Genomic DNA, 13,008 nt, shown 5'->3' with positions numbered 1-13,008 from the left:
TAATCAGTTCTTTAAATAATGGTAGCTTCTTTATCAACATGCCAGATTCAGAACCTTCTGGAAATCTAGAAATTCAAGAGCACCTCCGCTATCGTTTTGACAGGCCACACAGTATTGAGAATGTTATCTCAGACATCTATGATGGAGTTATGTATGAAAAATAGTTACAACCTGATGGAATTCTTTCAAATCCAAACAAATTTTCATACAATTTTAATTAAAAATGAGATTTAAGCATGTAATCATTGCTGGTCTATGGTTTGGAACTCAAGAGCCAGCTATGCAAGTCTACCTAAAACCATTTACAGAACAAGCAAAGTCACTCATTTCTAAAGGTGTGTCGTGGAGAAAAAATGGCTGTGGAAGCGGGGGCGTGGTCGAGCACCAATTTGTGAATGGAGGGCGGAGCCAGAGGAGGTGAGTGGTAAGGAATGCACACCTGCGGGGAATTTGACTAAGGAGTATTCTGTGTTGTAGTGAGCTGGGGCGAGGATAAGGGGGAGAGAGACGAACGCATTGAGAGAGATAGCATGATCCAGCACAGAGTCGTGTGTGTGTGTGTGGGTGTATGTGTGCGTGTGTGGAACTTAAAGAGACCGCTGAAAGCGGAAGAAACAAATTGAGAATAAATCGCCTCTGAGTTGTTCTAAGCCTGCCTCCTGCTCCCTTATTTCCGCCCGAATCCATGAGATTGCTACACTGGTGCCGAAACCCAGGATACTCAAGGAAGAGGCTGTCAAGGAGTCCTCATTTCTGGCTGACATCATCTCGTCTCTCGCCAGCCTCCACCAGACCCAGCATCAGGCCCTCCTCCAGCTACACTGAGACCAGGAACAGTGAATCACGGGACTGCTGGACGCCCAGGCAGCAGATCGACAGGTGCTCCAGGGCCTGGTCGGGCAGGCTGGCACCGCAGCCGTGGAGCTGGTGGCCACCATGGCCATGCCCCATGTCGCCCTCACCAAGAAGGAACCGCAGGACGATCTGGAAGCGTTTCTAGAACTGTATGAGTGCTCCGCGGTGGCATGGGCTGGCCCGAGGATCAGTGGGCGGCCTGCCTGTTGCTGCTCCTGATGGGTGAAGCCCAAGTCGCGGCCCAGCAGCTGCCAGTGGCCAGACCTGAAATAGGTGGTTTTGCAATGGGTCAGCCACACCCCAGAACAGCACCGTCAACATTTCCGGACACTGACCTTCCGTGAGCTCGGTTGCCTGTTCGTGTTCGCCCAGAAGCTCCGGGACACCTGCTGGAGGTGGATGCTGGCTGAGGGACGCGGCGCCAAGGATTTGATCCACCTTGTGGTACTGGAACAGTTCGTCGCCTGACTTCAGGAAGGGATGGCGCAGTGGGTCGAGTGCCACCGACTGGCTTTGCCCGAAGAGGCCATCCAGCTGGCAGAGGACCACATGGCAGCGTATCTCTCACTATCGTGTCTCACTCCTTCCTCCTCGCCCTTTCCCTGTGCCTGCTCCACGAAAACGGGGGCCAAAACCTGTTCCCCGAACCCTTGCCCGAACGTCTTCTCCCCCCGTGTCTGTCTCCTCTCTCCCCCAGGTGAGTGAATCCAGGGCTGCAGGTGTGGGAGTAAGGCCTGGGCTGGTGTGCTGGCACTGCGGGGAGCCCGGGCATACCCAAGACCACTGCCATGTGATGGAGGTGGGGTCCGGATCCCCAATGCGCCACAATAAAATGACTGGGCTAGCTGTTTATGTTTGTACTTTTCACATTATTTGCCTTGTTGTTTTACTTGATAAGGTTACATTAAGGTTCATTTAATTTTCTTGGACTATTAGGCAAACCCATTTTAAGAACAGTTCTCTAAAAGTCTCCTGGAAGAGTAAAACTGAAACTAAACCTTCAACAGGAGCACAATTGTTCATGCAGTATAATGCCAACTGAAATCTCTGAGATGTACCAAAAACTGTTCAAAATACAATATGAATGCAAAATAAAATATATATGTTTCTGTATCTGTTCATAGGGAAGGGTGAATTAAAACTTTTTTCCTAGTCTCTGTTTAAATGCTGTTGGTATCATAAATGTGAATGTGCACTGAATATGTAATATGACACCAACTTTGCCATACTTGCATTTAGTCATCTTTTTAAGAAACTTATTGATTATTGTGAGCTATTAACAAACTGCTTCATTATTAAATCCTAATTAATTGTTTAATTTTGTATTCATCTAGAGGAAACAGACTCCATACTTCATACTTATCAACTTGCACATCACTGTTCCTAAAGGGATTTTTCAAGTTTAGTGAGTCACATTGCAGCTTCTAGTATAATCCATTTGCATTGACTCTACCCTGTGCACCCTCCACAGCACTTTTAGGTGTAAATGCCCCACATTGCATATTCATTAAGGCAAACATGCAAAACTGGAAAACATTTTTATTTTTATTTATTTATTTATTTTATTTTTTTTTACACATTAGGCCTAGATGTACAGTGGATATAAAAAAGTCTACACACCCCTGTTACAATTGCAGTGATATAACAACCAACAAAATTCAAATGAAAAAGAAAAACTTAAAATAACCTGGCTGCATCAGTGTGAACACCCTTTTGTAACAGGGCATATGACTGTGCTCAGAATCAACCAATCACATTCAAACTCACATTCAAAAAAGTAATTACCATACACCTGTACATCTTAGAAAAACCAAACAGCACTCAGTGGAGCGTTATTTTTCCTCAGCCAGAACACTTTGTTATTGGTTCTGTCTTCACTTACACTTCACAAATATCAAAAAGAGCCCAAATATCATATTATTAATAATAATATTTTTTGCAAGACTTAAGAAACATCCTGGCCATGTTTATTTACAATGGAGCTCTCACAAGTCAGAAATTTTAAAGTGAGACATTATCAAGTATATCTATGAGGCCATGGGATTTTGAACTAATCTATTTTCCTGACACACATCAAAGGTATAAAATAGCCACAAAAAAAAAAAAAAAAAAAAAAAAAAAAAAAAAATCAAGCATTTGCAATACAGTGGGAATTCAATATGACGTCTTAAATATGTATGGTATTTAATGTTGAACATTGCCTCAGTTGGGTTGTTTGGTAATTACAAAGTGATTATCATACAGTCCCAGCGTTATTATAAAGAATTGCTTCTCCTCAAAATATTCTTAATTTATCAGATGTACTGTGCAGGAATAACTAAGTAATTAACAATTTGTATTTTGCTTCCATTGTTCTAAATTGCTGAATTTGACACAAAACTTCTACTCATCTTTACGTAACCTACATATGAAGTTCCACAGAACTCAGAACATAGTTATGGTGGTGGGCCACTCAGTAAATCCATTTTTTACTTTGGCCTTTAAAAAAGCTTCACACAGAGGATTAGCTCAGCTGATATAAAAAATCAGTCATAAAAGGCCAATAAAAGTCCATTTAGCTTATTAATATGGGTTAACATTAATGGGTTATTAAGTTTAGCCTAATAGTGTGAACAGGTTACATTTGTTGTATCTATCAATTTTCAAAAAGATGTATTTTTATAATCAGTTTTGTGAATATTAAATAAACCTTGAATACTGTCCCCTAGTACAAGGACGAGTTCCAATATCTGTGGTCAGTGGCCCTGAGCCCAACTCCATGAAATATATACTTGTATGTCGGAGTCATCCCAGCAGTGAGATAATGTGAGAGCTTGAGCAGCTTGGCTTCATCTCAACAGGCCAGAGATGTGAAGAGACAGGGCCAAACAATGACATCATCCCCAAATAATTGTTCCTCTTGTGGCTGGTCCACCTTCCTTTCCCACTCCCTTGTTCTGCCTGCTCTCTGTCCTAGACAAAAAAGCCCCAGACAACAATAATGAGCATTAGAGAGAGCAAGAGTGAACAAGCAAGCAACAGAGAGAGAGAGAGAGAGAGAGAGAGAGAGAGAGATTAACCCCTCATGGACTAGAAAATTTGATTGACCTCTTTAAGTGGCAGAAAAGAATAATAATACATTTTCAGTCAGTAAGAAATGTAAGAAGAGTAAGTAAGAGTAAGAAATGAACACCATTAATGTAGCACAGACATTAATAGACATTTTAAAAGACATGTAGACTGATATTAAAGTATAGTGAATACCTGAAGAATCTCCATGTTAAACAGTGCATTTTGCTGAGTAAAACAGCTATCCTTCGGGACTGAAAAGAACTTTGAAACCCTGAAGACATCTTTGTGATTGCAGTGTGGGCTGCTCCACTTGAAGAGTTCTATTACAGTGGTTCGAGATTTGATCATGGAAGTCTGTGTGCAAATACATAGACAAAGAGTAATTATTTCATTTACAACCACAATTGGAAAAATAAAGATAGTCCTCTCCAAAAGTATTGGAATGGCAAGGCCAATTCTTTTGTTTTTGCTATACACTGAAGACATTTGGGTTTGAGATCAAAACATGAATATGGGATGATAGATCAGCATTTCAGGTTTCATTTCCTGATAGTTACATCTAGATGTGTTAAACAACTTAGAACATGGCACCTTTTGTGCCAGACCACTCAATGTTTAGATAAGCAAAAGCATTGGAACAGAAAATCTTAAATTAAAGTAAAGTAAATAACACTTAATATTTGGTTGCATATCCCTTGCTTGCAGTGACTGCATCAACCCGGGGACCCACAACATCACCATACTGTTGCATTCGTCTTTTGTGATGCTTTTCGAGGCTTGTACCACAGCTTCGTTCAGTTGTTAGTTTTGAGGGTTTCTCCCTTCAGTCTTCTCTTCAGGAGGTGAAATGCATGCTCAACTGGGTTAAGGTCTGGTGATTGACTTGCAAGTTCACACTGTACAGACAATTTGGAAATGACAACCAGCCTACAACGCATGTCTTTGGACTGGGGGGGAGGAAACCAGAGTACTCGGAGCAGTGCAATGAACCCGGAGGAAATCCCCGAAGCATGGGGAGAACATGCAAACTCCTCACGCAGAGGGTGGAGGCAGGATTTGAACCCCCAACCCCAGAGGTGCGAGGCAAGCGTGCACATTCACAATTAACACACACACACACACCACACACACACACACACACACACACGCACACACACCAATTACAAGGAAATCTTATTTTTACTGGAATTCTAATCCATATCAATAAATCTGGAGGAATACAGGACAACACCATAAATCACATCATCATGAGGGAATGTAAAACTGCCCATTTTAGGTCTTAATTATACAGCATAAAACCATTGCAACAATTTATCCAGTGGCCTCTCGGTTTAGCCGAAGCCCACATACCAGCACACAAATGACGATAACCAAGACAAATTAATACAGCTGGCAAGATTGAACATTTCTGTAATAAAATCATGGCAATGATGTCTTGTTATGTTGTATCAACTCATTTGCCCCTTTTCTTTCATAGAGAAAGTTACTGATTGAAGTTTTTTCCCCCTTTTTTTTCTCTTAAAACCAGACATGTTTGTGTATTTTTAGATTGTTAATCAGCACAGATTGTACTGAAAAGGTATATTCTGTCATCCACTGACGACCAGCCTGTGTGACTTCATGTTTTCCATATGGCAACAGAGGGGGAAAATTCCTGCCTATTTCAAATGTGAACACTTGCATAAAGTTAAACTGTGCTGTGAATAACCCAAGTCTTGGATCTGAAACAAAGCACACAGGCCAGCAACCCATTGGTTTTGACTGCAGAATTCCCTCTTTCCAATTATTTCCAATGTTGTGCCCCTCCTTATCAAACGAGTGGCACATAGGTGGTCAGACCACAGACTAAATCTGTTCAAAGGGCATTTAGCATTTTCAAGGTCTTGAGTCACATTAACCCAAGACTGCCATAGGGTTTCACAGGTTCATTTTTTCTACAAAACCAAGCAGATAATAAAAGCCTCATGGATGTTTACACAAGATTCTGGCTTTTTTACATTCTGGTGTCTTCCATGCCACCGTACTGGAGTCAGAATAACAATAATAAATCCTAGAAAAAACTAACATTATTTCACAGGTAGGGTGAAACACATCCACAACTACAAGGTATGCCTGTCAACCTAAAAGGACAAAACTAGACTTACTATACACTCACTGAGCACTTTATTAGGAACACTATAGTAATACTGGGTAGGGCCTTCCTTTGCTCTCAAAACAGCCTCAATTCTTTGTGGCATGGATTCCACAAGATGTCAGAAACATCCCTTTGAGATTCTAGTCCATGATTTTTCAAGTGCACTTTCATGCTGCAAATCTCCCATTCTACCATATCCCAAATGTGTTCTATTGGATTCAGATCTGGTGACTGGGATGTTCAGAAAACCAGTTTGAGATGACTTTTGCTTTGTGATATGGTGCATTATCATGCTGGAAGTAGCTATTGGAAGATCTGTAAATTGGGGCCATGAAGGGATGCACATGGTCAGCAGCAATAGACTGTGGCATTCAATTACGATTGATTGGTATTAGCGGGCCCAAAGTGTGCCAAGAAAACATTCCTCACACAATTACACCATCTCCACCAGCCTGGACTGTTGACCAGGCAAACACAAGACAAGTTTGATCCATGGATTCATGTTGTTTTGCCAAATTCTGACCCTACCATTTGTGTGCTTCAGCAGAAATCGAGATTAATCAGACGAGTTTATATATTTCTATATTTTTATATTTATGTCTTCAACTGTCCAGTTTTGATGAGCCTGTGCCCACTGCAGCCTCGGCTTTCTGTTTTTGGCTGACAGACGTGGAACCTCAAGGTTCGATATGTTGTGCATTCTGACAACTGTATTTTACAATGTACTCTTATAAATGACATTTTATAATGTACTCTTATAAATTGTGGTACAAATCTGTTATAATTTATTATATTATTACTTTATCATCTATATAGCATTCACCTGTTGGGCCTCATGGCACCTCTCCCTGTTGAACAGCCATCCAGTTGTATGCTCATTGCTATGCTGTTCATCATCTCTGCACAGCAAAACCTATCACATACAAAAGATACATATGTAAAGACACATATAGGCAATGTACTTTATACTAACATTTATGAAACTGTCCCTGAATTTACAGAATGGTGCGATGTGATTGTATAATATGAATGGCAACCCATGAAGAGCATTATCACATCTGAACCACCACAGGAAATTACAGGTGAGCTCTTCATTAGAATTACAATCTAATGCACAAATATGAAATCAACAGAGATAGCAAGTCTAGACTGAAATAAAAATTACTTTACCATGCTTCCTGCAGCATTTTCATACTAATGATGTAGGTAATTACTCACTATGTTGTTTTGGGAAACAACTGCAGATGGGATGTTTAGCCAGGCTTTTGGGTTCACTTTGTTCTTCACTGCCAAAAAGCAAATAATCTGAGAAAATGTATAGTCTACTTGCAAGACCTACAATATTATCTTTTTAAAATGAAAATGATGCTAAAATAGCTTTAACTTTACAGCATTTATACAGAATTGAACAACTGGGCAAGCAGATCAATTGGAAAATTAGAGCAGCATTGGTTTACAGTAAAATACCAGAAAATGCAATGCTCAAGTCTTAGTGCAGGAGTGACAAAGGTAAAGATTCTCTTTGTGTACACATCTGAAAATTAGTGGAACATTTTTGTGCCCTTTATTTTATTGAATGTTTTAGGTGAACACAAACTCTCTATGTGTTTAAGTTTAATTTCTCATAAACACTTTGGTTTAGTAAAGCAATGAAATCTGCCTTTTATGCTAAGAGTATACTACAGGACTTGAAGCACATGCAATCAGTTGTTTGTTGCTGTAGGGTTGTGTACTCTACATGATCGCTTGCAGATTAGGCGAATACACTACACAATTTTTCAAACCTAGTCTCAGAGAAAAATTCCCATGCAGCTTATTTGCAGCACCTTCTATTCGATGAATATCAAAATTCTGGTACAAGCATACATTGCATAGCCATGTATCAAACATTTAATCAAATGCTTTGTATGAGATGGTCTGCACCAACGTATTTTAACCAAGCTAACTTCTACCACTACGCTATTTGAAAAAGATCAAAGTAATATAATTTGAAAGTAACTAATTTTACCTTAACATATTGAGCATTGCTCACGTCATGCATAAAGTGATGTGCTTTTCATGTGCTTTTCATGTCATATGACTAGAATCACCGGGCTGATGAAACGTCTCTTCTCCACACAATCAGGCTTGCAAGTCACATGGTAAAGCAGTTCGGTAACATGAGCATTTTTAAAATGTGGAAAGTCCTTGTATTCTCTGCAGCCTAAAGAATTTACAGAGTAAGAACTATCTGCATTTTGAAAATACATGCATAAAGAAAGTGCTGCAAATAAGCTGCATGCAAACATTTTTTTTTAAATCATTCACCTGGAGAGATCCCTGTTGAAGCATGCTTGAGCTCCAAATCCTGCTTTCTCACAAAAATACTCACGTGAACTATCTATCATGTGACTGTCACTATTTTGTAGTGAAACAAGAAAAAAAAGAGTAATAAGAGAAAATGTGGAGAAAATATTGGTTGGGGAGACACAGGCAGGACATAGTTAAAAGAAACATAACTATTTTTATGCTGTGTGCCGGTATGAATCATTGTGTTTATTTTTGCTTTTCCTAACCACCATTTTGGTATGACATGCCAAATAAGTTTTTATAGAAGCAATATTACTGTGCCTACATTTTGTCCTCACCCTCCCATACAGCTAGATGGATGATAAACTAGATTCAGAGATGAGAGTGGATTAATTTGATTTCCTCATTAGTTTCGCAGTGCTGTACTTGCAACTACTTGTAGAGGACTTCACACTAGCTGATTCATCACCTAGAAAGTTAAACATGCTCAAAAATATTAGAGCTTCAGTAATCGCTCACAGACTAAGAAAATTGTGAGTACTGGTGCACTGGAGGGTATAGCTGACGAGCACCAAAATGAGTCTTTGACTGGATAACAGTAGTAGTAATAGTAGTGCGCAGTGTGAGTCAATTCAATGGTAGACGAGGTTGAATCAGTGCAAGCTAGTTAAGGGAAGTGGTGGCTCAGTGGTTGAGCCTTTGAGTTACAGATGAGAATATTGTGTATTGAAACCATGCCACCACCAAGCTGCCATGGTTGGGCCCTTAACTTTCAACTGCTCAGTTGTATCATGCCTCTGCTGCCAGTAAATTAATGTAAATTTTACAGTAAATTTTTGCAATGGAATTTTAAACAAGTCATGTCCATATCCAAGTACGTATTTCAAAATCAGGTTTGAGAAATATAAACTAGTTCTCACCTGTGAAGCAGTGAATTATGACTTAGAAGTAATGTTCCTAAAAGTATGCATATGTTCCAGCCTGTCTCCCAGTCATTCCAAACTGTGTTAAAACCTTGTTCAGTTAGCATAGTAAGTGTTCAAATAACTGACTTTTTTTATTTAAGACAGGACAATACTATTTTTAAATTATCGTAGTCAATTTTTTTTAGAATACACTGCTATGAAGTTTGCATCACTTCAATATTTTCCACAATGTGCAGTGATTTGGAAATGGGTTAGACACAGTGTTGGGAGAGATAGGTGGTATTTTATTCAGAGTACCCTTTCCCATTCTCCTCGTTGTATCTATGTATGGGACATCAGGTAAATTGGGACAGTTAAACTTTATTTTCTGGCCTCAAGAATGAAAGTCAAAAATATTACTGTGGGGGCGGGGACGTGGTTGAGCACTGGTTTGTGAATGTTGGATGGAGCCGGGAAAAATGAGTGGTAAGGACTTACACCTGTGGGGGATTTTGTTAACAAGTGTTCCATGTTTCAGTGAGCGACAGCAAGGATAAAATGTGGAGAGACGAGAGCCACGGAAAATAAAGCTGAGCAGCACAGAGCCTTGTGTGTGTGTGAGTGCCCAGTGAAATAAAATCACTGAAAAGCGAAGGAATAGAAAAAGGAAAATAAAAAGCCCCCCTTTTGAGTTGTCCCAAGCCTGCCTGCCATCTCCTCATTTCCAGTCGATCCCATAAGAGTGTCACAGTGAATAAGCCCTTGCAGTCAAAGTGCTTAATAGAAATAATGTGATTTATCATATAAGGTAAGCATCAAACCAGAAGTTGATCTAAGAAATCTTGAGGTAGGAAAAATGACATATGCTTCAGTTAGCTTTTTTTCATAAGGTTATAAAATTGTCAAGACTAATACACTATATGGCCAAAAGTATGTGGACACCTGACCATCACATGCATATCAGTTTGTAGAACATCCCATTTCAAAACCAAACATAGTTGGTCACTCTTCTGGGAAGGCATTTTACAAAATTTTGGAGTGTGTCTGTGGGAATTTGTGCCCATTCAAAAGAGCATTTGTGGGGTTAGGCATTGATGTTGGATGAGAAGGCCTGGTATGAAATCGATGTTACAATTCATCCCAAAGGTGTTCAGTGGGGTTGAGTTCCTCCACACCAAACTCATCAAACCATGTCTTTATGGACCTGACTTTATGCACAGGGGCACTGTCTTTCTGGAACAGCAAAGGGCCTTCCTCAAACTTTTGCCACAAAGCTGGAAGGATACAATTGTCTAAAATGCCTTTGTATGCTGTAGCATTGACATTACCCTTCAGTGGAACTAAGGGCCTAGCCCAAACCCTGAAAAACAGCCCCAGATCATTATCCCTCCTCTGCCAAACTTTACTGTTGGCACTATGTATTCTGGTTGGTAGCGTTCTCCTGGCATCTGCTAAACTCAGATTCGTCCATCAGACTGCCAGATAGTTAAGTGTGATTCATCACTCCAGAGAACATACTGTATCAGAGAATACATCTTAATCACCCTATGTATGTACACTCACTGTCCACTTTATTAGGAACACCTGTAATACTGCACATTCATGCAGTTATCTAATCAGCCAATCATGTGGCAGTGCAATGCAAAAAATCATGCAGCTACAGGTCAAGAGCATCAGTTAATGTTCACATCAAATATTAGAATGAAGAAAAAGTGTGATATCTGTGACTTTGACTGTGGCATAGTTGTTGCTACTCAAATAATCACCAACCATGGTGAGCAGAAAAGCATCTCAGAAAGCACAACACATCAAACTTTTTGGTGGCTACAACAGCAGAACACCACATCGGGTTCCATTCCTGCCAGGCAAGAACAGGAACCTGAGGCTATCATGGGCACAGGCTCACCCAAATTGGTCAGTTGAAGATTAGAAAAAAAATCACCTGGTCTTTTTCCCCTCTTTAACTGTCCAGTTTGGGTGAGCCTGTGCCCATGACAGCCTCAGATTCCTGTTCTTGGCTGACAGGAGTGGAACCTGATGTGGTCTTCTGCTGCTGTAGCCCATCCATCAAAAGGTTTGATATGTTTTGTGTTCTGAGATGCTTTTCTGCTCACCATGGTTGTAAAGAGTGATTATTTGAGTTACTATAGACTTCCTGTCAGCTCAGCCCAGTCTGGTCATTCTCCTCTGATCTCTCTCATCAACAAGGTGTTTCAGCCTGCAGACCCTCCACGCCCAGGATGTTTTTGTTTTTTGCACCGTTCTGTGTAAACTCTAGAGACTGTGTTGTGTGTAATTCCCATGAGATCAGCAGTTTCTGAAATACTCAAAACAGCCCAACTGGTACCAACAACCATGCCTCAGAGTCTAAAGTCACAGAGATCACACTTTTTCCCCATTCTGATGTTTGATGTGAACATTAACTGAAGCTCTTGACCTGTATCTGCATGATTTTATGCATTGCGCTGCTGCCACATAATTGGCTGATTGAATAACTGCATAAATGAGCAGGTGTATAAGTGTTCCTATTAAAGTGTATGTATGTAGGCAGGGAGGTATGTCAACATGTTTATTTATGACTAGTTGAAAACGCAAGAACGTAAGGATACCTTGGAATGGTAACTTGGCTTTTTTTCACAGACATCCTGGACTGTTCTGGACCGCTGTGTGGTGGCTGCTGTGATGTTGTTGTTGTTGTTGTTGTTCGTGGATCTGGAGGCGGCCGGCGGAGAGATAGTGTTTCTATTCATCTCGCCCGCCAAGTCGTTCTGTCCATGCGCGTTCAGAATCCTCCCACGTCTTTCAGCAGGCAGTCCAATGTACACAACCACGTTTTCGGTAAAGTTCGGGCTATCCATTGGTGTGTACTGATCAGTAAAACCTGCGCCGATAGTCAAAGGCTGAATTTTCCTCACAATGTTTTCTTACATGGTTTCGCAAAGTTTATAACCCCCCCCCCCCCCCCCCCCAAAAAAAAGACACAAGCGCTATGAATAATCCTTTCCCTGATTAAAGAGTAAAGAGTGATTAAAAAAAGAGAAGAGGAAACGGTTAGTTGTCCACTTTTTTGTGCATGTTGAGAATGCAGAGCACACAGCCGAGAATAGCCTCCTTGGACTCCTGCGAGCTAAGACGCTCCCAGATGATGCGCAGCGCGGCGGAGAGATGGCCAGCCGCAGTGGAGACGCTTCTGCTGAGAAAGTGAGCTGCTGTGCTCGCTAAATTGCTGCCGAGGAGCCGGAGGAGCGCCGAGCGGATCAAGAGGAAAACAGCGGGCATGCTGAGAGAGAGAGAGAGAGAGAGAGAGAGAGAGGAGCAGGAGGAAAGGGAAGCTTTGGTGAATGGGGGATGAAGTCACCGTCAAGGCCTTCGTCAGCTCGAGCGTGAGAACGAGGGAAAGTCTCCGGCTGTCGAAACGTCCTGTGAGCGCAGAGAGAGCGTGGAGATGAAAGAGCCAATGACTGAGAGAAACAAGGACGCACAACCCTCTCGAACCCTCTGAAAAGGAGTCTCAAACAAAAGCATATACTGCTTCTCTTGCCTGTCCTCTAACCATGCTGAGAATAACAATAATAATAAAAAAAAATCAAAAGAAAAATGAAAGATACGGGATGTTCCGTCTTCCTTTAAAAACTTGGGTAGTGGCCTTACAGACAAAAATTGTGGTCATCAGGTATAGCTTGCAATCTCTTTAGATCAAATAGCCTTATAAACCTAGTGGCCTCACCAAACAATTAAGTCTTGACAGTAGTCTTGACAGTAAGGACAACTGGG

The 13,008-nt window shown here is 41.0% G+C and overlaps 1 protein-coding gene across 1 annotated transcript; it reads right to left on the bottom strand.

Annotated features, from left to right (window-relative positions):
• Positions 1 to 2,162: 2,162 nt before the first annotated feature.
• LOC113542106 (uncharacterized) lies at positions 2,163 to 12,181 on the bottom strand. The gene is made up of 4 exons (XM_026939423.3): positions 11,844 to 12,181; positions 6,864 to 6,953; positions 4,099 to 4,260; positions 2,163 to 3,807 (listed from the first exon to the last, which is right to left on the bottom strand). Exons 1-4 carry the CDS (start codon positions 12,090 to 12,092, stop codon positions 3,640 to 3,642), a joined length of 669 nt encoding a protein of 222 aa, XP_026795224.1. The 5' UTR covers positions 12,093 to 12,181; the 3' UTR covers positions 2,163 to 3,639.
• Positions 12,182 to 13,008: the final 827 nt, after the last annotated feature.

The sequence above is a fragment of the Pangasianodon hypophthalmus genome, chromosome 3 (genome assembly GCF_027358585.1).
Source record: "Pangasianodon hypophthalmus isolate fPanHyp1 chromosome 3, fPanHyp1.pri, whole genome shotgun sequence".
Lineage (NCBI taxonomy): Eukaryota > Metazoa > Chordata > Actinopteri > Siluriformes > Pangasiidae > Pangasianodon > Pangasianodon hypophthalmus.
The sequence above is the reverse complement of the archived record's forward strand: the minus strand, read 5'-3'. Positions and strand labels throughout refer to the sequence as shown.

What these genes read in the sequence shown, in the direction of transcription:
- LOC113542106 (XM_026939423.3), bottom strand. Translation starts at nt 12,092, where the DNA reads ATGGATAGCCCGAACTTTACCGAAAACGTGGTTGTGTACATTGGACTG. An exon ending in AGCCAAGTTACCATTCCAAG is followed by an intron (nt 6,954 to 11,843) that starts GTATCCTTACGT and finishes TGTATGTGATAG; the next exon opens with GTTTTGCTGTGCAGAGATGA. An exon ending in GGTGCCATGAGGCCCAACAG is followed by an intron (nt 4,261 to 6,863) that starts GTGAATGCTATA and finishes ATTTGCACACAG; the next exon opens with ACTTCCATGATCAAATCTCG.